General features: G+C 40.0%; 1 protein-coding gene across 11 annotated transcripts in view; it reads left to right on the top strand.

Annotated features, from left to right (window-relative positions):
- The window catches only part of EBF1 (EBF transcription factor 1), a 398,013-nt gene that overhangs the window by 304,591 nt on the left and 68,816 nt on the right, over positions 1 to 24,606 (top strand). For all 11 annotated transcript variants that reach the window (XM_068536302.1, XM_068536303.1, XM_068536304.1 and 8 more), the window contains one exon: positions 15,559 to 15,685. In XM_068536302.1, the coding sequence (XP_068392403.1) occupies positions 15,559 to 15,685 (127 nt within the window). The remainder of the gene's footprint in view (positions 1 to 15,558; positions 15,686 to 24,606) is intronic.

Raw genomic sequence — 24,606 nt, 5'->3', positions numbered from 1 at the left:
TAGCTAACATTCATTGAGCACTTAGTTCCTGCCAGGTACTATGCTAAGTGTTTGCCATGGCTCTCATGTGAACCTGGTGACAGCTTGCATGTGTAGCATGTATAGCATGCTGTTCTCATTTTACTAAGCGGGAAACTGAGCTTGGGGAAGTTAAATAAGCTGTTCAGTTATCAACTGGTGGAGATGCAATGTGAACCCAGACAGTCCAAATCCAGGGCTCACCTTTTTAACCGTCCACGATTTAGCCTATGCCAAAATTTTTACCCTAGGGTTTTACCATATCAGACCAGGGTGGAATTGCCACTGATGCCTTATACTTGATGGTATCTTAACAGTTACTATCACCTCCCAAAGTAAGCTAGACTTGTCATGTAGAGAATCAGAAGAGCGATCCCTTCATTTTCTAGCTGTGTAAATTTGTGGGTGGAGCCGTTGGCTTTTAGGAAGAATTTACCCTTATAAAGGGTATATGCTTTGTGTTAGGGGCAGAAGACAGCCTCTTCTTTTTCTATATGAATGACTAAGTTACTTGTATATTTAAGACAGTTAACCTGTCTGGGCCTCTTCTCTAGAGTAGGACCCCAGTCTATCCAAATTCTTTGTCCCTGGCCACATTTTCTCTTGAGGTTATGCCACCTCTGAGATCTAGTACTTTTCATTTTAAGTAGCCTTTTATCTCTTCTCAATTTCTTCACTCTGTAGCTCAAAGCACGCAGGAAGCAGGCTGGTGGGCCAGGACAAGGAGGCAACATTTTAGATTAGCAACTGATGCTATTATTCGAGACTTTTTTTTAGCTAAAGAAGTTTAAAAAAGAGCCAGAGAAAATAGGGCTGGCTTAATTTACCCTCATCTGTGCCCTTCCCCTACCAACCCAATCTTTTGCAAGTGAGTAGTTCATTTTAGCTCATTGATTGCCCCCAGCTGGGAAAAAGAAAGGTGGCACTCTCCTGCTCCTAACTCAGGGCTGCCTTCTGTGAGCTCCCAAGTTTGGGGTGAGCCACAGGGCTTTCCTGTGAATTTGGTTTGCCATCTTTGTTACTCTTCCTTATTGCTTCTTGCCCTTTCTCCTCTCTTTTTACAAAGCAAATTATTTTCTTGATACTCTTGTACTCCTTATCATGTTTTACACCAGAAGACTTAAAAAAAAAATCTTTGTAGTGTTTTATATATAAACCCAGAGAAACAAACAGGGTTGATGTGTGCTAATGTTTAATGTGGGTTGAGTTTTTTTCTTGAATACACATGTACTTCATTGCTTTTGCTTTTCTACCAACCTGTGATTTGGAGGGGCGAGGGGCTCCTGCTACTGGTTTGTAGAGCTAATTGTTATTTTAATATCTCCTTCTGAATTCCTCTAATTTCTAAACAATGAGTACTGGTTGGCTTACCAGCTGGTGTCGAGCACTGGGGTAGGTGCTATCCGTGATTAAAGTTAGGTTTTGTGGGATCTGGTATATTATTTAGAGAGATAGCTTGTTCTCATGTAGCAAATTAGAGAGTTACATAATATATTTATGCAATCTAGAGTTAAATTTGTGGTTTACAATTCCAGGCAAGGTTCTAGAAGGCAGAGAGGGTAGTGTAGTCAGAGGTAGACTGTTCGAATAACCAATCAGGTTTCTATTATGTCCAGGTGGATCTCTGTGCTGGACATTTTAGGCTCTCACAATCCTTTTAATTAGTCACTGAAATATCTGAGAGAATTTATACAGCTTATGGTGTTTAAGCTGGCTGTAAAAAATGTCCAGTGGTGGGATTGGCAGGGAGCAGAGGGTGGCGGGAATGGAGGACAACCATCCAAGAAAGGATTTAGATTTCACAGGGTAGCAGTGGGCTAGGAGCCAGAGAGTAATTATAGTCCTTCCATTGTCCAGTCAGAGCACCTACATTTTAGTCATTGTTGGTCACTGGACCTCCATCTCAACATCTGAAAATGAGGGTCTTAGACCAAATCCTCTTGGAAACCACCTACAATTCTAGTCATTCCTTTTATCTAGAATTCACTCCCTTGAAAATCCCCCAACAGTAAGAAGTGTGGGAGTGAGGATGGGTGGGAAGTAACTTCTTCCACTATTGTTCTTCACTTTTAGAACACACTTGCAGTATACAATATCATGTTTATTTTGAACTTCATCAAAATGATTTAATTAGCCCCCAAACTGGATCTCCCTATTGATATCTCTTCAGTCCATATTTTCACTCTCTACACTTCAGATTCTGGTATCTGATCTACACCTGAGACTTATACCACAATGTTGCTCTAATGCATCTTCCAGATAGTTCTATGGAATATACCAGTTCTTTGGGATTTTAATAGGCACCCCATGGCAGATGGGGGTGGGAGGTTTTTCCCAGTAAATGTGGAAAACGTTGAGTCAGACAAATTCCACTGGTCCTGTCCTAGAGCTTTCGAGGTACTTATATGCACTTTGACTATCTAAGACATAGTATGCAGCATGTCCCAAACTTTGTGACCACAGAACCTTTTTTTTCAGGGATCACTTTACAGGAAGACATACTGATAATGGCTGAAGTATATTTAGATTTCATGTTAATGAAGTAAAGTCATGAAACCCAATTATGAAGTGATTGGGCTGGGGTAGATGTAGGAAAATCTGAAATATTTGCAGAGTATTATTCAGATTAGACCAGCAATGTTTGGAGCCATTACTGTTTAATACTGCAAGGCTCTGAACAGAATTTCTCTCATATGTTGCATCTGGTTTTAGTTCGTGCACACTTGACATTAGATACCATGTGATTTTGTAGGACAGCTATATTTAAAGATTGCCAGGACCACTTAGCTCAAATGGGAGAAGCCAGAGTTACATTACTGTATGAACCAGTGAGCCTCATCCAGAGGCCATACACTGTCTTTTTCATCCAGATGAATGTTTTCTTCAACTGCATTCCCAGAGACAGGCAGAAGGCAAAAGAAGCCACTGTTTGGGAAACCTATGGGTGACCATAGTCAGGTAAATGGCAGTTTGTGGGGCTGAGAAGCAATTTTGCTGCCTGAATCCAGAAGTCGGAGAATAAAGTTTGAAATGCAGTTATTGATTTCTTCCCTTCTTCCTTTCCATATCTACTTTCTATTCTCATTTGTGCACATAGCTCAGAGGAAGGACTGTAAATTGAAAAAAAAAAAATAGTATTTGCTCCTCTGTGACATCAAAAAATGAATGACTACAACTCATACATGCTCCCACTGTGAGTTTCCCAGGCCTTATATCCGGCCTTGATTTTTACTGAACCACATGTAGAGTCACAAAATTTTGAGGGCTTTGAGGAGCATTTCCAGTCATCAACTGCAGCTGTTTTATTTTGAAAGTGAGGAGAAAGAGGTTCCAGCGCCCGCCGGTGCAGTGACTTGTCCTGAGAATGCCTTAGCTAGTTAGTGCTGGGATTTTAGCCCAGCTCTCCAGACACCAACCTCACTCCCCATTCAGCTTTCTCTTTTACCAGGATTTCTCGTGACATTTCCCTAGTTTTTTAACATACTTCCTTATATTTACCAAACCCTTCCAAGTTTTATACATAATAGCATCACAACTCTAACGACTATTACGTATAACACATTTATATGAGATACAATTCCACTAAAATCAAAAAAAATTAAGAAAGGTGGAGAAAGACATTGTGTCAAATACCTTCTCTTTCAAGAATTGTTAATATAAATAGGGTACAATGTAAATAGCTGTGTCATCCACTTTACCTATATTGAAGCTTACAGGTATAAGTTTAATTCAAAGTTTATTAAATGCACGGGTTTTAAATAATTCCTAATTGCCTACTTTTTCCTAAATACATAAGTTGCCAAGTCCTTATTCAACCTGTACTTATTGATCATCTGTTAGGAGGAAGATGCTTAATGCAAAATTTTAGACTTCATTTGTAAAGAATTAAAGGAGTAGTCTGAATCACTTGCATCAAACTTTGAATACGACTTTGAAGAATACCTTTCAAGTCCAAGTTATTTCACAGGGAATGATTTCTAAATGAGCCAGCGTATTTAAAAAACAGATTAAAAATAGTCTAATGGGCTATTTAATATACATAGTTACAACCATGCTCACCTTATGCTTTAAAATCCTCTAGTCTATATTGTTATTTTTAATGACTAAGGCACTTTAAGTCTATCCTCTATGTTGATAATTATGGGTTAGTTAAAAGCGCCTTTAGGTTGACATTTTCAGCTATTTATTTACAGTGCATTTGGGAGGTACACATATGTGCCTAAACTTGAAAACGGATAAACCACAGAAGTGTGATGTGTTTCTAATTTTAACATGAATCACAGACAGAATTCACAGCTGGCTGCAGTCATGTGACTTTAATGAAGAAAGTCAATATTTATATAGTGTTGTGCTCATTTCATCCATGTGCTCAATGCTGATTGCTGGAATGGCTCCCTGATGATCTGACCTAAAGCCTTTCTCCTTATGCAACCTTACTGGCTTCCTCTTTCCTAAAGCCGTAACTCCGTAGTTTGGGATTCAAGCACAGCCCCGTAAGCCTCCGACCTTTCTTTTCAACATCCTTACCCACCATTCATCTTAACTTCTGCTCCAGTCACAATGAGTGATTGGATAAAGATGCGGCTCTTTTTGCCTGCAGTGATTTTTTCACCTCTGCGCTCTTGTCTTGTTTATGCCATTCCTCCTTCCACAATGCTTTTCCATCCTTTCTGTGCCCACATCCTTCCGCCCTTTACGATCTGGAAAAAAATCATTTTTGTCTGTGAAATCTTCCCTCACAGCTCTAGATATTGAATATTTTCTCTTTCTAAATTCCTAATGGCCTTATCTGTACCATCTTATGTTCTTATCACTTTCTATCTTTGATTATTGTGACATAAGGGGCTGCCCTCTCCCTTGAAGGCAGGATCCATGCTGAATTCAGCTTAGTCTACAGAGTCTAGCACAGAGCCTTACACTTCAGAGGCATTAATTTATACAAAATAGTGTTGAATGACACTGCTTCTCCTTTCATTCATTCATTTAATCAAACAAATGCTACTTTTTAGCAACTGTTATATTCAGTGCTGCTTCATAGTGTCAGTACCAGATAGACTGCAGTTTAGTTTTTGTTAATGCGTGTATAATTAGGTAGTTTATATTTAGATATATTTATTGTGCAGTAAGGATGCACATAAATACCTTAGTGTAAATCTGTTGGTTATGGTGAGGATTAAGTAGTAATAAAACTAACACTTTTTAAGTGATTGATACCAGTGAGGCCTTCTCCTAAACTCATTATAGGCGTTAATTCAATAAATCCTTTAATAACACTAGTTAGATAACTAGCCCTTCCCCCTTCCCAGACAATGAAATTGAAGGCCAGAGAGGTTGAGTGACTTTCCAAAAGCCCCACAGCTGGTAGTTTGCAAAACTTGGGCTTGAACCAAAATCTTTCTGACTCCAGAGCCATCTTTTTTTTTAACCATCTAAAAAGAAGGTAGTGAAAGCTCATTTATCCAGAGAAGAGTGTCCTAGTCACCGCAACTCTCCAAAATTCAACATGAAACCAGAAGTGAGCCAAAAAAAAAAAAAAAAAAAAAGTAAATACATAAAATAACAGACTTTGAGGTGACCAGAACAGTAATTTTAAACCAACTATGTTATCTGTTTTCCCAGGTCATAGCAAATTAGAAGGAGCAAACTAGAGGCGGGTTGTTAGAAGCAGGCTCAGTGACAGCAGAAGTGACAGCTTAATGTCAAGGGAAGGAAAGGAAAACCTAAAAAGCAGATGAAGAACTATATTACTGCGCAGCATGTTAATGGCTGTTCATAATGACAGTGGCCCTGAGTAGTCAAGAAAGAGATGGCAATTATATTCAATATCTTCTGTCTGAAACAGCATGATGTGTGTAATGCATCCTCGAAAGAATTCAGTGAAAGCAGTTGTGGTGGCAGGGTATTTAAAGGGGGTTGGCTTCAGTTTTCGGCAGAACTCACTTCCTGGAGGGATGTGTTAAATCAGGAGTTACTGAGTATATGCGCAAGGATCACTGTAGATAGGATGCAAATAGGAACTATACCACTGAAGAATGTGAGAATGAGTCACTGTTTAGCATCTTACAGCTTTGATATCCTTTTCTTAGAGCTCCGAAAGAACCTAAAAGACTTTTTGGTGAAAGGTGAATTCATTCCCAGCTAGTCTACCTTTTGGTTCTTACGTTTTTCTTCCTAATTCCTAATCTTTGCAGGCAAAGATTCTGCCCTGCAAACCACCGGCTTTGATGACATGCAGCCCCTTCCAAAAATGTATCTGGCCTTCCTTTTTCTTTTATATTTTAATTTTCAAACAAACAAAGCAGCAACCCAGGACCCTAAGCCAGGCCCAACTAGGGAATGATATTCCTTCTTGACTAATGTAGAAAAACAAGCCTCGAGAAAGAGCCCATTGTGCAGTTTCAAACCACAGGGGCTGGCGTTACTGGTGTCCAGTCCTCTCCGTCTGGAATACTCTGGACCTCAGGAACTCACCAGTGCTTTTCCAGCTCCCAGATGGTCAGGATGGGATCCAGTCTTTAATGGTGCCCAACTGGCACAAGATTTACATCCTGGGAAGAGAGGTGGAGAAAGTTTATTTAAAAAATAAATTACCGAAAAATAAATAAATCAATCAACCCACAAAACCAAAGGTAGTTGAAGCATAATGTATTTATTTTAGCCTTTTTCTCCCCGATCTGTTATTTGGAAAGATGATGTTATTGCTGTTTTGTTTTGTACAATTAAGTGCATTGATTTAGGGACCTGGCTAGTTTCTCGGTCAGAAGAATTGGGTAGTATATTTTGGTGAATGTTTAATGAGGCTACCAGGAAGTCTGTGGGGGCAAAGTTAAAATAATTTTTTTTCTTTAGTAAAAAGATTTTTTGAATGGGGTGGTACTGATGATATCTTTTTGGTAGATTCATAAGGGACGTTGTTGAATCTTTATCCTAATTATTAGTGGTGGTTAATGATGTCACGGTATTTACTCATTCAATGTTCAGTAAGTATTTATTGAATGTCTGCTAGTTCCCAGGCACTCTTAAAACTGGAAACAGAGTAGTGAAAACAAGAAAGACCAAGTTCATATCCTCATGGGGCTTATATTCTAGTTGGGGGATGCAGGCAATCAATAGGAAAATAGATCTATATCTCTCTTCTATGTGTCTGTGTCTATGTCAATACCTATGTGAGAGATATTTCAGACAGTGTTAGGAGATACTCCTGACTGTTAAAACGTAGATTTTAAATCCCCTTTTAACTCAATTCCTGGGACTTTGGTTTCAAAAGTCTCCTCTGACATTCATACATAAAGTTTATCTTTGGGAATTCATGTGACCCAACATATTTTGCTAAACATTGGTTTTGTTATTTTCTTGAAAGGACAAAAGGAAACCAGAATGTTTGTGAAACAGTAAATGCTTCCACGCGCTTTCTCTCACGTTCCCTGAGAAATCATATACTGCCTTTGAGACAGGCAATTCTTGGGAATGAAAAAAATCTGGGTTACGAAACCCAGAGAACCCTGATTAGGGAACAAACCAGAATACACTGAGAGAGAAGAGCTGGCATCCCCTGACTTATGTTGTATCCACTTCAGGGGAATAGAGATAAAATATGTAGGTACAGCCAGCACAGTCCCCAAGAATATACACTGATCATATTTCAACTTTCTTTAAGAACTCCAGAAAATAATATTTTTTAAACACCATGTTTACCTACAGAAAGATGAATGCCCCGGAGTGGAAGGAAAATAAGTTTTCTTGTGTGGTCACCATCACTGTGGTGTCTCTTTAAAGCTCCTTAGTCGATTTGGTTTTGAAGCTTTAATTATGTTTTTATGTTATAGTTTCCTTATTTAAGTGTCTGTTTTATGTCCATCACTCAGCACCCCCTGCCTATCTCAAAAGAGATGGATATTATTATCCTAATTGAGGAGGAGGGAGAATGCTGTGAGAATTATTAATACATAAATTTAAAAATTAATCTGGAAAGTGCTTTAGGGTCCCTAGAGAAGCTCTACCCAAACACAAAGCATATTTAACATTATTGTCTGTACTCCCACAGAGCAGGAGCTGGTGCAGGATAAGATGGTAAAGTGAGGCACAGAGGGTGACACTGGGTGAATGGGCCAGTGTACCTTAGAACCCAGACTCTTGGAGGGGTAACACCTAAAAACCACTGTACCAGCGCCCACTTTAGCCTTTTTTCTAGTCATAGCTGTTAATTTTTTTTCCACAGAAGAAACTTTAACTTTTCCTTCCTTTTACCCCTTCTCTTTAAGTCTTTGCTTGTTTTGGAGTTTTTTGTTTTGTTTTTACTTTTTAGTGTTGAAAGTGATTAAGGCTAAAATATTAAGTCCTAAGGGTGGTAATGAAAAATCACTGGTGCGCTTTCTAGTAATCCCAGTTATTTTTTTGGCTTTGTGGCATGGAACTTCAAATTGCATTTATTTCATATAGTTCCATTGGTTGGAAAACGTGCGTAAAGGCTTCTCTTGGAATTGCTTTTTTGTTTTGCTGGGACATAATTCTCAGCCAGCCTGTCACCAGTGAGAAAGGTTATTTTGAGGACCTGCTGTGTTCCCAGAACATTTCTGAATGCAGGAGAGGCTGAGGACCCATTCCACCCCGTTAACAGTGGAGGTAGGATGAAAAGTACAAGTGCCAGGAATTATGGAAAAACAGTAAACAGTAGTAGGGAGGGACAGCTGTGGTTGTATAATGGTGGTCATCAGTCAGGCAGACTTGATGCTTCTTATCGGTTCCCTGGTCATTTTTCTTAACTTTCCTGAAATTCATTTTTCACATCTGTGAACCAGCTACTACCCTTGCCTGTCCCTAATACTATAGGACAGAAATCACTGAAGGAGTTTCTCACAGTACGTGGCACATAGTAAGAAGACAATGAAAAGTCACTGCTGCTGAAGTCACCATCAAGGTCATCACCACCATCCATTTAGTGTGAGCTACAGGGATACAGATAGTAAGTGCTACTGGCTCTCAGAGAAGAAGGTGATTCCCAAGACTTGTTTTCCCCCAGAATTCTCCAACATGTCTCCATTAATATTTTAAAATACTAGGTACTCTCATTCACCCACCACGTGGGTCACACTTTTGATCCTGCTAGAGACTTTTATAAAAACCGCTTGGAGAATTATCCTCTCCCGTGCCCCTCTTCTGGACTCCCAGGCTTTGCAGACTGCCTCTTTGGGGTTTTGCTTCCAACCCTATGCATCTTTCATGATTCTCTGTGCACCCACAGAGGGAGTCGTTCCTCTTTCCTGTTTCCCACTCTGCCAAGGACAGGCCTCACCCACCGCCCCCCATGTCTGCATCCTGTCTCTCACGGTCACAGCAGCTTCACTTTGTACCCAGAGGCCACAGCAAGCGTGCCTCGCCTGGCCGACCACTCGGGACTCTTCTGCTCTTGTGCTCTGAGTCTGGAGAAGAGAAAATGCTCACACAGGCAGCTCAGAGGGAGCAAAATTGCTGTCGCCGGCAGGTCCTTGGTGTGCTGGCAGCCTCTTCTGGGGCCTTGCAGAGACCATGTGTGTTTCTTTCATTGTGATACCACACTTAAAAATGATTGCTTCTGATTATAATATTAATGCATTCTGATTGTTGAGAAGCCTGAAAATTCAGGGAGGTAAGCAGAGGAAAATATAATTACCCGTAACTTTACCATCTAGTGGTAACGTCTCTTGACACTTTGATGATTTTCCTTTTGGTCTTTCTTCCATGCAAATAGATATCTAATTCTTATATAATCACATGCAATACATATTGCACAAAACTGATAGTATTCTACTTTTGATTTTAGTAATATTTTTCTCATAATAAAAGTAATACCTGTAAATGTATGAATTTATTTATTCCAGAATTATTTATATGATTATTATTTCCTGTGCAAGCACATGCATACTCTCTCACACACACAAATAAACACAGAAGTACACACACACACACACACACACACACACAAACATGAGGAAGAATCAGGAGAGACAGAAGATGTATCACATCTAATGTCATCAGTCTAGAAATAAACACTGCTGTTGGAGCATTGATCCTTTGTGGCCCACTTTTTAGTATTGCTTAACCATTTTTTTCTTTGTTTCGCCTTATCCCTTCTCACTGGAATGAGTCCCAGACCTTTAGACATCTTCTTTTTTACCACTTAGATGATATCTGAGCAGTAGTCTCATGCAGGGACCTGAGTTCTGGGCCAGTTGGATAATTAATTTTAAGAGCAACTTAGGGAATGAGGGTTAAATATTATCAGGTTAAGAATAGTGGGTTCTTATGGATAGGAATTGCTTGCTTAATGCAATCAAACATCTAGTGGAATTCTGGTCTAATTTACACAAGTATTTATTTCAGAAATATTTTGGAAATATCCTGTATGTAAGGCATTCAGTTAAATACTTTAGAGGATACAGATATGAATTAGACCCTGTAGCCGATCTTAGGGACCATCTAATGGGAAAAAGATGTGTAAGAAAATCTTTATGGCACAAAGTAAAATAGGATGCTAAGTTCTGTAGTATACATTCCATAATTATATAAATTCTTACAAAGGTGCGGGTAACTGTGGATCAGGTAAAACTTATTGGAAGAGATAGCATCTGGTGAGGGTCTTAAAGAACAAGAAGAATATCAGTAGGGGAAAGTTTAGGCAAGAAATGGCATGAACAAAGAAAAGCTGTTAGGCAAGGCCGTGGTGTTTTCATGTATCCACATGGCCTTCAGAGTGTGGAAGGGCAGAGTGGGGAGGGTGAATAGCAAGGGTGATCAGCTGTCAGGCCTTAGAGCACCTGACTACCATGCCAAGGAGTCTGGACTATATACCATACACAAAGGGGGCAGGTGAGGTTTTGAGTCGGGGCATGACGTGGTGAGGTTGATTTGAAGAAGATAATTCTGGTGGAGAAGGTAGAAGTAGAGAGAGACCATTTAGAAGGCAGTTATAATATTGCAGTCATCTGAGTAAGAAATGGTGACAACCTGAACAGCATAAAGAAGGCAGGCAAGGGGCCAGTGGAATTCAGTGGAGGGTAAAATCAACATGACTAAAAGAAAAGTTGAAGGGAGAAAAAAAGTAAGATGATCCTAAGTTTTCTATTTTGGGTGATTCAAAGGAGAGTGTTCCCTTAACTGAGAGAGGGAACACAGGAGCAAGAAATACATTTATAGGTAGGAAGATGATAAATTTATCTTGGGCCCTATTGAGATTGAGGTGGCAATAAGACATGTTCAGGGAGATTCTGTTACTCTGTTGTTCATAAAAATGTGGTGCTTGGCCAAAGAGATCAAAGCTACAGGTGTAGATTTGGAAGTCAGTTTAGGTGAGGTGGTTGAGCCAATGAGTGAATTCAAGAAATGTCAGGCGAGTGAAAAAGAAAAAGATCTAGAACAAGACTTGTGAAATTTCTACAGTTAACAAGTTGGCAGAAAGAAATAGTTGGCACATGAAGAGAACAGGAGCCAATGAATAAGAGAGGAGCCCTGGAAAACACTTATTTACAGGCCTAAGAGATGGGTTTTCTTCTACTGTTTCAAATAATGTTAGTTAACTTGCTTGACCCTCAACTTTTCTCATCTGGAATACATATCCCATAAGGATGGGTTTTAAAAGAGTGAATGTGAAAGCGCTTTGATAAACCATCAGATGCTCTGCAAGTCTTAGGTCTCATAATTAGTGTCACAGAAGTGAAGAAAGTGTAGACTTCCAAAAAGGAAGAAAGTAGTGTCAGATGCTACAGGGTTTCAGAAGAATATTTATTTTTAGCTCGTTTGGTTTGTGATTTAAGGAAGTTAAGTCAAAAGAGTGAATCTGTTCTCTAATCACTTAGAATAGAATTTCCCAAAGTGTGGGGTACGTGCCCCCTGGTTGTACAGGAGACCATTTTGGATTCGACACAGACATTAAGTAGAACTGAATCATATCCTGAGAAAGTGATTTTCCTTTTATTTCTCTTTTAATCCTTCTGATTTATGTTAAGGGACAAAGTCTCATTTGGGGCAAACAAGTCTGTAATGTCCAGCACTAGCTCAACTCCCTTTTCAATAAACCCACGCAGGTTGTCAACATTATCTAGCTAGGATCTAACATCATATTAACTTTAAGATTACCACCCACAGTTCCTTCTTATTCTGGCAGGGGATACCAGTTGCGATAATAATATAGCTTCCTTTTAAAATAAGTTACTTTAAACAAAAAGGTAACCAATTAAAAATTTTTAAGTACATAATTGTACAAGTGGTTTATAGATATGGCAAAACTAAGAAAGTGGTATTCCAATGATGGAAGTTCGGAAAATTTAGACTTACTTGAGCCCTTCCTCCTTCTGTAACTTAGAGGGGCTGCCTTAGTTCAGCCAGGTTGGAACAATGTGGGAAATTTATCCTGAGATGGCGGAGGGGTTTGGAGGTGGGTCTTGAGTTCTAGACTTCCAAATCTAGACCCTGTCTTTTCCCTAAGATGTTGGGTCAATTTTTGCAGCCACTAGACTTTTCTGGACTTTTGTGTCCTTCGCTAATGAAATGAGAGTGTTAGTTTTAACTGATTACTAGCATTCCTTCCCGTAATAAATACTGTAATTCTTTGAGTGATTAGTAATTAAGCCTCTGCTTTCAACTGACAGAAGTTAGATACAAGTTTTTCCTTCCGTAAGCCAGCAGTATCACGTGTCAGTGCTAGAGCCTGTTCCCAGACTAACATCCACAGCAAGGAAAACATCAACAAATTCACTCTCTAATGGTGACTCATATTCTACCTCATTTGCGAAGGATAGTTATTTCAAGAATGAATCTCTGCTTTAGTTAGAGTGATTGATTAAAACTGAAAATAAAATTGTAAATGAAAATTTGTTTCTATTTCCTGAGCCTAGTACTTTATGCCAACACCCCACTCTCTTAGTAGTTTCTTTGCAGTCATATCTAATCAATTTGTAAGGCCCATGAACTTTGTTTCTTAGTGTAGCAACTCATAGGTAATAAGTTCTTATGCTTAAAAAGATGTCTCAATTGTCTGCTGATATCTTTCCATCTTTTAAAATGTATTTCCCCTGAGAAAAGGGAGGGCAGGTGAAGTGTTTTGTAACTGGCTGAAAGTTCTCCTAAATATCGTGAATTAATGTTACCCTACAGTCCAAGTAACTCTTAAGATAGAAGCACACCACTTATTTGGAATATAACTATATGGCAACTTCCACCATCAAAAACATAGCCAAGGACCAGGCAGTAAAAGAAAACTAGATATAGCATGTAGATTAACACACACACACAGTCTTTGGATCTGAAAATTTTGAGTTTGATACTACCTTTAAAAAGTTTAAAGGTATGAATATAAACAATTTCTTTTTTATGGTTAGATAGGAAGAATTTGTTCCTGTCATTTTTTGAACTGCATTGGGGTCACTGTTTTGCTCTTATTTGCTCTAACGAGGGTGATTTGTGCAAGCAGTTTAACAATTTATGATTCTGTTTTCACATCTGAAAAAAAGGGATAAAAATACTTACGATTTTGACCAAATTAGTGACCAAAGTTAGTGTTTGCAAGTAAAACACATCTGACCAAATTAGTGTTTGCAAGTAAAATCCTCGGCAATGTAGTAGATAACCTAGGTACTCAGCAGGTGTTAATCCCAACATTGCAAAAACACTGTCTGATCAGTTGAGATTAAACATGCACTTGATTTTGGAAGATCATCTTTTACTGCTCTCCAGAGCCTCTTTTCTTCTCCTATTCTCTATACAATAGTAAACTTGATTTCCTGATTTCGATGCTTAAAGATTAGAAGAGCAGTATAGAAGGTGCAAAGGACACCAGGAGGAAAAAAGACAAAAAAAAAAAATGAATAAAATAGAAATAATTTAAAACTCATAGGTATCCAGGGCCATTTAGTGCAGGGGAAAATAGCCCCTCATACCTCAGTGGTCACTTAGGGCTTTTCTGTATTATAGAAGATATATAGATCTAAGATAAATAGAGCTTTGATACAAGATATAAGAAGGGGTGTTCCAAACGAAAATCTTGATTTATCAAGGCTAAATCAAATTATATATACTTTGCTAACTTTAGAAAACATATAATGCATTTTGGAAGAATTTCAGTATGAGAAGGTCAAAATCTTAAATATTTTTTGTGCTTTTATGGATAAACCCTTAGCCGTCTGAAAAATTTAGCCATGGAGAGCTCAGTCTCCAGGGGTTCCACATAAGCACGATATTACTGAAGTATCTTCTATGTATTTCCCGCAAATAAACTAAGGGTCCACACATTCTATGGAAGAGGATAGGCATTTCTAACTACTAAGTTAAAATGATTTTTATGCAGATGACCTTTATGTTTCAAGAAAGAGCATTTGAAAGAAATTACTTGCGGATTTTAGCAGTAGCAACTTTCTTATATTCTTTCTGCCAGGACTTTGTGCTAGGACAGTTTACCCGGGCAGGACGCAGGGGCTGGCATTTGTGGGTGTCACCTGGATTCTCATGGTGTCACCTGTGATTCTCTGGGCAAAACATTTGAATTTGCATATTGAAACAAAAGCCCTTTCTAAGTTATAAGAACAGCACAAACATGAGTTAGTATAAACTCAAGTGATCACCCACTGCATACTGACTCAGTACCGCAGCACTGATCTAAATGCGTCTGAAAGGAGTAACGAATGGGCTGTTGCACACACCACAGAGAGAGCACGCAGAGTCCAGCACCATCAGAGGTCAGCCAGTCAAATACCAGGGCTGGGGTTTTCAAAGAAGCAGATAATGCCAGTTTTATGGCCGTTAATAACATTTTAGTTATATAAACAAAGATACGAGTATTAAAAAATAAATTCTGCTTTGCAGTGCACTCTGGCTGCCAACAGGGTTCAGAAATGACCTTCCTCATTGTGCACGTGGCATTGCATAATGGACCACTGAGCATACTCCAGCCCCCTCCCCAACTTGCCATTTCCCTTTTATGGACAGTGCTTAGTTCTGCTAGATCCCTCAGCTATTTCAGGGAGGCACATTCTTGGGTTTCCCCTTTAAAGCTCTTTGATTGTGCCTCTGGTAGTTAATGCACCAAATGGTCTTCAGGGGCATTTCCTACATGTGCTCTGCAGCTAATCAGAGCACCTTGGCCCACTGATTTCCTACCTCTGTGTTTTGCACGTGTTTAAGGGCTCACTTCAAACACCAGGCCCACCAGCTCTGGAGAGGAGTGGCAGAGCTCAGCTCTGATTTGGGTGTCTGCTTCAAACAGAGATTTTCCAAAGGATATCCTGTAGTAGATAAATCATTTCATTAGGCCAGGTTCACTTTTCAAACCAGGAAGCAGAGTGCCTGCCGTGTAGGAAAACTCAGATAAAGTTGTTATGGCTGTGCTCAGAGCACTTGTAAATATTGTCGTCAGTGTCTTTTATACAGGTTCCATCACGATTGTATTTAAACACTGACAGGTTAATTATGTGTTTGAAGGCTATGTTTATTGAGAGCTGATAAGAAACATATGAAATGAGTCCTTTACATAATGCAGTGACAATGTTTTTTTCCCAAACGTCTCCCCCCTAGTTGATTACTCCTCATGCCATCCGGGTGCAGACTCCTCCTCGGCACATCCCTGGTGTTGTAGAGGTCACATTGTCCTACAAATCCAAACAGTTCTGCAAAGGGACACCGGGAAGATTCATTTACACAGGTAAGAACTACTGCAGATGGTGGACAGAGCTGCCTTGGCCCTGTGGGTCTTTGACGCTATCTTGTATATATGTGTGTGTGTTAGTCTAAAATCTGTTTTCTCTTAAGATCCACTTTCTTTCTCCATTTCACCCTATGTATGACCAAATGAGGTGCTACTACTACTACTACTATTATTATTTAAGAATTCATCTGGGTGTCCGTGTTGAATGACAGGATCTAGTTGAAATCATGGGTTGGACACCTAAAGCAGCAGCATGAGAAATAAGGGAAGAGGAAAGGAGTGCTCGACAATCCTGAGTCTCTCTGGATGTTGAACCATCTGTGTGGCGGTTCGTTTGCTTTATGGAGTAGGGATGTGCTTTAATGCCCAGTACGACGTTCTTCTAGCTTGGTCATGGCATTTGTATTAACGACAATTGGTGATTTTTGTATTTCATTCTGGATTGGTGCTTTCTTTCCCTGTAAGCTGAATTTTTCTCCCCCCCACCCACACCGACTGCCCCCTGCCACCCCAAACAGCCTTGGCACATGGACCCGCCTTGCAGTAAGAAGCTAGAGTTATAGGGTGAATATGAATTTCCTCCCATCACATGGAGAGAACCAGGCATGTTCTCTATGCAAATATATCAAGGGCACAGTCTGAGTGCCCAGTGTGTACTTGAAGAGATCCTCAGATTGTTGTGTGCAAACCAAACAATCTTTAGGAAACCAAAAAGATCCCTAACCCAGGGATCTTTTTTGCAATCCAGATTCTGATTCAGTAGCTCTGGGTGGGACCTGAGACTCTGCATTTCTAACAAGCTCCGAAGGTGAAGCGGATGATCCTGGTCCAAGGACCACACTGGGAGTGGTAACATTCTAGGTCCTCTGCTAAGTAGCAGTCATCTCTGGGCAGCTGTCTCCAGAAACTGGCCCCATGTTTCCTTCTTCATTCAATAAAGGACCAGAAGGCCAGCTTAAGTACAGAGTGTAAGTTGCTTTCACACAAGGAGACTCCAGAGCATGAAGGGATAACTGCTAACACATCCTAATTATAACCATACAATTAAATGGACAAATTTTATTTTGCTGTGACATTTTACCTCGAAGCATCTTTCCTTTTGTATTTTAACACTAGGAACAAAACCGACCATGCTTATTAGTGACTCTCCACCCCCCTCAAAATTATAAAAACAATTAATGCATCCTGACCCTTGGAAATGCCTCCCAGTCCTTTAAACAAAATGCAGGTTTGGTGACTGCCTGCCTATTAGTTTTAGTTAATTGAAAATTATAGGATTGACCCAAGAGGAAAATTTTGTTTGCACTCCAATCACTTCTACAAATTAAGGAAAATTACCACAATTTTGTTTAGCTAAGGTTTCACACTGAGTTCAAGAAATTAGCTCAGCCATCCCAACAAAGTCAGCACTTTGTTAGTGAGCACTTGAAAAAATAATAGTCTATCTGGAGTTTTGTGGTGTATACAAACGAAGCATAGAGAAAGCAATGATGCTTTATAGAAGTAGGCCAAGTGTTTTTAATTAGGCTCATTGGTTCAGTGTAAGTTTTGAAGAACAATCAAACTAGCAGATTAGCTGTTTCTTTTAAAGCTAGGATTTCTTGCCATTCATTTTTCCCATGAGAACTTCCACATAGCGCTATTTTTTTTTTTTTTTTACAAGCCTCATTATGGGCCTGCAGGAAAAGGACCAAATGAAACTTCTGATACTGTAACATTCCCCACCATCATTCCGATGGATGGGAGTTTTTCACAATGTTCTTCACTGAACTCAGTGTTCTGGAACATATTACAAAACCACAGAGGCCAAATGTTTTCTCTGCGGAGTTTGGACTCTGTTTTTGGCCGAAAACATTTAGGCCTCGCTGGCTGCTTATTTACTCTGCCATTAAGGACAAGAAAAGGAGAAGAAAAAGAAGAAGAAAATGCTCGTGTGATGGGAGGAACGAGAGGCGATCAGGCATGATTCCGCTTTGGTGACAACGTCCCTGCCCATTAATGGTTCCATTTTGTGGTCAGGACTCCTTTAGAAGAAATTATTTTTAATCAGTGTTCAACAAAATATCCCCTTGAGCCACCTGGCCATAAAAGTTAAAAAAAAAAAGTCATCCCCATTAAATTACTTAAGTTCTCGAAAGAAAATAGCTAGGGGACGCATCGTTATTGGGAATTTTTTTAACCATTAAAAAAATTGCCATCAATTTAAGAAATCACATCTTGGAAAAACTGTATAAGACGGGAATTAAGATCAAAGGTAAAAGCGGCCGATTTGCAAGTCTAGCAAAGTAGTTAAGGATAAGAGAGAGAAATCCTGGGTGTGCACTCCAGGATTTCCCGCACGTGTGTAAGTGTGTGGGAAATTTAAAGTATGAAAAAATGCTTCTGCTGATCTTGCCTCGAACTGTGGGCAATAGACAAGAAGACTTAGTTTTTCAAGTATTCTAAGAGAGACTCTCACCTCTCCCTGCATTGGAAAAATAAAATTTTCAAAGAAACTGGTACAAAAACTTCCCTGTTGATGTAGCTGGCTGTTCACAGTCACTGTGACATTACACCATTTCTAGCAAAAGGGAGTCTCTGTTAATTTCTGAACTACACCTGGAACTCTTGATCATTATCATGAAGTGTTTATGGCCACTGCTGCCAAGCCTCTGTGATTTGCTCAGTTTACCTCTCTGCTTGTCACCACTTTCTAGCGGAGGCGCAGGGATGGGTTGTAAATCCTCTCTGTTCTTCATATCCGAACAACCGCTCAGCTCATTGGAAACCTGCAGCCCTCCCCTTCCGTCCACCCACAGAAGCTCACATTTCATTTTCTTTAACATCCACGGCATTTCAAGATGTGAGGCTTGCTTTTCTGGATGGGGTGAGCTAACAGTTGTTTCTTAGTAGAATATCACTTGGAATTTTTCCCTTTAAAAAGAGAAAAAGAAATGTCCTGGGACTGAAAAACAACAGCCCAAACTAAGGCACTGTTGTTTTCTGAGTGTGTGTGAGAGGGTTTGGGTGTGTGTATGTGCAAGTCCCTAAAAATCTATAATCGATGAAAAAAAACCCACACACAACTGAGACAGGAACAGCCTGGCCTAATCTATGCAAATAAAGGCAGACTATTCGGGGTGGGGGGAAAGAATCTGACTAAACACAGATTGCCTGCAAGCTGGCTCCACTGGTAGGGACAGGAGGGCAGCTCTCCATCTTTGGTGCTTCAGACCAGGGACACGTGAGGTGTTCTCAGCTGCCAGCTCTACGGTTCCCTGGTGTTTGCCCAATCAGAGTGAGGGAGCAAAGTGAAGCCCAACTGGATCAGAACGAAAAAGCTCAGTAGCGCATCCCTGATCTGATTTATTGTGGCCAGTTATTCTTATGTAAATGTAGAGCAAGGCTGACTTTACATTTTAAATCATGTTTTCTAATAGGAGGAAACAAAACCCCTTTCTAAGGACAGGACTGTTTTCAAAGCCCTCTCTAATCCTGTGTCTGGTCCGTCAGTCCAATGGGAAGTAAATCCCCATAAACCTCCACTGCCCTGGAAGGGGTCTCGCCAATATCTTTGTTCTTCTCGTAGCTTGCTTTCCTGCAGTTGTTATGTCTTGAAGTGACTTGGATCTTTTAGAACTGTAATCTCTCCCACTAAACTTTTAAGTAACCTTGGGAGCTGGTAAAAGACTCCCAGGAGCCTTTAGCTGCTTCTTCAAAGTTCTTAGAATTGGTTTTTCCTCATAAGAGGTGGCCAAATCCAAATGTACTTTTTAACTTCAGTCCAGTTATTCCTCCACTGGAGGGGCTGCTGACTTTGGGAAAAATGTGACTGGAGAAATGGGCCACCAGGATGTTGGACCAGCTTAGGTGTGCACCAAGAGCTATATACTGCCTACTGCCCAAAAGTTGGTGAAAGCCCCCAATGGATGATCACCTAACAGCTCAGATGTTTGGGTAGGTCACATCTCAAATCCCTTCTACCACTGGGTTCTCCTATTCTTAACGTTTTCCACCAAGCTTCCTGCCCCTGTGAAACATACATAATCCTTGTATGTTAGTCTCAGAATCCACTTTGAAATAAATATTCTTCCTGGAAATGCTTCTTGTTTGTACCTCATGCCCCAAATTACTTTGCATGTAGAAGGGACCATGTTGGCTGAATATGTTCCATGAAACTTGATGACATGTACCATGTCTTTCAAATTTTCCTTTTTTCTCCCCATTCCTCTTATGTTCTCCCTCTGCCCCCACTCTCTCTTCTTCTTTCTTCCCTTCTCCCTCTTTTCATTCCTTCCCCTTAGTCTTTCCTCCCTCACTTCCAAGGAGATGATGTAGATAGTGATTGAGTCCTTGGGTTTAAGAGATGAGGGGTGTAGCTTGAACTCTCAGCTCTACCACTTACCAGACAGGTTATTTTGGGGACATTGTACGATAGCTCTGAACCACAGTCGCCTCAACTTTACATTATCACAGGGAATAATAACTTGCTGGGGTTGTTCTTAGTATTAGAGAAATGTGTATAAAGCACCTAGGGTGAGCTAGCATGAGCACTTAGCCAGATATTAGTAGTTTCTATTAATAACTGACGACCACTATAATTATTCATTCATTCATTTGTTGCTGAGTCCCTACCATGGTGTAATATTTTATATGTGTTGTTTATCTTCTCCACCATGTTCCTAGAGGTCTACGAAATGTCCTTTAGGAATTTTAGTAACAAAAATGTAGTCATCGGTAAATTAAAGAGGCAACATCAATCAACCACAAATACAAAGAGCACAGTATAAGGCAGCAAGAAAAAGATTAATAAATGCGACGATAACAATTTTGATATAACAAATATTTTCTTAGAAACCACCTCAAACAATACATATTTTAAAAAGGCAGCCCAGATTTATAAAGTTCTCAGGTGTTGATTTTTTCAGGAACAACACACACCTGTTCTCTTATTTCCATCCCAAATTTCAACCCCTGATCTGGAGGCCATAGTAACATGGGTACCGTCTATCACCAGCCCCCTTCAAAGGTGTTTAGGTTCTAATCAGCTTCAATCCCCATTCAAGAGGTTTCAGGGAGAAAGCTCTGTTTTTAGTTCTTGGAAACCTCCTGCACAGATGAAGGCTGCCATCCTGGGGATAAACAAAGTCATCAGTTTTAGGGAAAAAGTTTGCTCCTAATGGATCTCTTGTTCTTTAGCGTCTTCTTAAACTAGTTCATTGCCAGATTCAGCTTCTGAAAAGCCACTTTCATAGCATGTCCCTGCAGAGAAACCTTGCCTATCTACTCCCTGTGTGTAAGATGTAGCCCAAACCCCTGGGCTTGGCATTCACAGCTCACTATGCTCTGGGCCCGGTGCTTCCTCGGCTCCACTCAAACCCGTCTCCTCACTATGCCTCACGCTCAATTCATGTTTAGCAACCTTGGACATGGTGATTCCCCTGTAAGTTCCAGTTCAAACTCTATTTCCCCTCGGAGGTGTTCTCTGGCCACAGTAGCAAGTGGCTGGGGCACTGGGCTGAGATCAGGGAGGTCTGAATTCTAGTCCCAGCCCTGCTGCTAACCGGCTATGAGACACAGGACAAGTTGCTGACATGCTCCAGACTACAGTTTCTTCATAGTAAAATGAGCCAATTGGACTAGGTGACGTTGATGTTCCCTATGGCTCATCTTGATTAATTGGAAGAGTCTCTGTCCTTGGATCTCTTTTGTTGCATGTGCTTAGATGGCTCATTCATCATTCACTTCCTTCTACTGTTGGCTCTCTTCTTTTGATCTTAGGTAGACACATCTCAAGAGGTCCACAAGCTGCTTGAGGGAAGAGCGAACCTTCCCTAATCTTACACTGTTTTGCCCACTGTGTTGAAGCACCTTGACTTACTTGACTTACATCTTACTTGCCATAGGTGTTCTCTAATAATTGACTGACATATTGCCCAGAAGCAATGGGTCCTCATTGATTTTTGTGCTCTGGATGACAGGGAATGTAAATAAGAGCTGTTAATTAAGAATCTATCCCTTTTAACTTGAACTTACATGTAGAGAACACAGTCACTGGGGTTTTTGATAAAGAAAAAAAAAATGCGGTTGGATCTATATTATACATACTCTTCAATTTTTGTCTGTAAAATGAGGATATTTTAACAGTACCTGCATCTAAGGAGTCAATAAGTAAATGTATGTAATACACTCCTGGCAGTGCCTGGTACAGTATGAATGCTCCCTAAAAGTAAATGCAAAAAGAAAGAAGCAGACAATGGGAAGGTTTCTCTTCAAAATACAAAGAATTGGTTGTTAGGGCACATTTTGTTTGGTGTTATATGTGTGCCAGCTTTCATCTGATTAAGGAAATTGTTTCTTTCTAGGCGTTCCAGTCAGAATCAAAAGATCTCGGTTCTAATTCTGATTTTATGACTTTCTTTTGTTACTTCATTCACTCATCTCACAAATATTTGTGGATTGCCTGTTCTATTCTAGGCAGTGTTCTAAAACCATGTTGAGCAAAACCACACACAGCCCCTTTTTTCAGGGATTTTGTAGTCTAAGAGGGAATGTGGATATTCATAAGTTTACAATTTCAAACCTGCTAAGTGCCCAGAAAAACAGGAACAGAGTTTCAGACAAGAATATAACAAAGGACCGCCAGTCGGTCAGTTAGAGGTATTTTCTCTCAGATAAAGATGCATGAGCTGAGATTTGAAGGATGATTAAGAGTTAACCTGCAATTGATGAAGGATGGGGTCAGGTGGGGTGGGGAAAGAAAATGAGTGCTCCAGCCGAGAGAAGCACGTAAGAAGGCTCTGAATGGGAGGAAACGTGGCATCTTGGAAAGCTGTAAAAATTCCAGTGAAGCTGAAAAAATCAAGAGAGAGGAAGGGAATGGTGAAAGAGGAAAAGAATGGTGAGAGAGAAGATTGGGCAGAGACAAGCCTATGAAGCCTTGTAGCCAGCGGGAGGAGTCTAGTTGTCATCTCAAGAGCAATCCTTAAGTGGTCAGGTGGACATAACCAGACTTTCATTTTGGGAAAACAAAAACAAAAACAAAAAACTCTGGCTGGCTGGAGTACAGGAAACCAGAATGGATGTTGGAAGACCTGTTAGGAGGCCATTGCAGTATTCTGGGAAAGAGATTTGATGACTTGACTTTGGGTGGTAATGGGTAGAGATGGAATATAGTGAGAGGATTCAAGGGGTATTTAAGAGGAAAAGTGGACAGGACCTGGAGGCGGGTTGGACGTGGGGGTGAGGGGACGGAGGACTCAGGCCCAGATTTTTGACTTCCTCCCACTTAATAGACGGTGGGGTCCTTCCTTCTCTGGGCATCCAAAGGGTCTTGTGAGTATCAATGAAAGAATGGGCATGAAAATGTTTTGTAAAGGGTAATATTCTACACATATGTTAATTGTTATACAGACGGGCCTAAGCAAACTCAGGAAGAATTGGGGAAAGGAAGGCAAGAAAGCGTTTTCTTTTATATCAGATTGTTTTCACTTAGGATTCAGCTGAAGGAGGGCTGTGTAATGAACACTTGACTAGCAGTTTTGCCTTCGCAGTGTCCTAATTGGAAAAGACCCAAGAAGAAGGAAAAATTAACAGGCTGCTCCTGTCCACATGTCTCAAATATTACTCCAAATGAGCCATTTACACACAAAGAAAAGAATTCAAGGCAGAGGGAATGTTTATTCTTTTTGCTTTTGTGATCCAAAGGCTAAGTCCCAAGCCTCCTCTCCTCTGCCAAAGGGAATTTTTGCGCAAAATGTGATTGCTCCTGATCTGATGTACGTCGATGTGATTGGTGATCCTGAACCCACTGGCGTTTGTCAGCTTAAACACTGTTGGTGCCATAATGGGGACAGTAGCAACAAGAATCACTAAAAGTAACCCATTGTACTTCTGTGACGTCTATAAAATGAAAGCCGTTTCTGCAAAGAATAAAGCTGGTCTGAAGGAAGCATATTATTTTGCATATTTTATGTACATACTTTCCAAGAAATACGACCTTTATTTCCTTTTTGGAGTGGAGTATAATCAGGACTTGAGTAGCTAGTGTAACAGGATCATTAAAAGGGATATTTTCACGGACGTTAGAGATCTAAATGGCCACTAGGCCTTATATACAACCTTGGCTTTTTCCTGTCTACCCAGAGTTAATAAGTGATAAGGCCAGGAGAGAGATAAATCACAGAAATCCCTGTCCAAAGAAAACATATTGACTACAGCCAAGCAAATAACAGACCATAACCAACGGTCCCATTCATCATTCATGTAATAGGGATATAAAGTGTTTCCTACCGATGAAACCGTATAGAAGGAAAAGGCAGATAAGCTTCCCCAATCTAAGGCATGTGATTTGGTTATTAAGGGACATGAACTACTTGTCACATGGCTTTAATCTTTAAGATGTGTTGCCATTTCTAAACTATAAATTTCTAGTCAGGGATTAGAAAGCTATTAACAATAAAGGTAGGAACTGAGCTTTATGTGCATTCTTGCCAAGGTAATGCAATACTATAAAGTCTTGAACCTCTAATCTATTTAGTATAATATAACATGATTTGGTTTTCAAAGCCAATAAACTATTTGGAGTTTTTCAAGGCTGTTGTTTTTGTTTTTTACCCAGCATCATGATAAATTAACCCTTCAGTTTTTAAACTATGTGCCTTGAAACGGAGGGCAGTGGGTGGGAGGGAGATGAAAATAAATTTCTTTCTTTTTCTCCTTTCCTAAGACATATTCCAAATGTTTGATGGAGGATTATTTTCTATTTTATTTGTCCACAGTTACAGTGGTACGGATACCCATCTTTCTGTTCATTGTTAACTAAGTGGTGTGGTGCCCACTAGAGGATTAAAACTTGTTTTTCTTTCTTTATTGCAAAGTTGCCCACACTGATTTCAGATAATTTAGGAAGCACCAACAGAAAATAACTAAAATAGTAT

Source organism: Eschrichtius robustus, chromosome 2 (assembly GCF_028021215.1).
Source record: "Eschrichtius robustus isolate mEscRob2 chromosome 2, mEscRob2.pri, whole genome shotgun sequence".
Classification (NCBI taxonomy): domain Eukaryota; kingdom Metazoa; phylum Chordata; class Mammalia; order Artiodactyla; family Eschrichtiidae; genus Eschrichtius; species Eschrichtius robustus.
The sequence above is the reverse complement of the archived record's forward strand: the minus strand, read 5'-3'. Positions and strand labels throughout refer to the sequence as shown.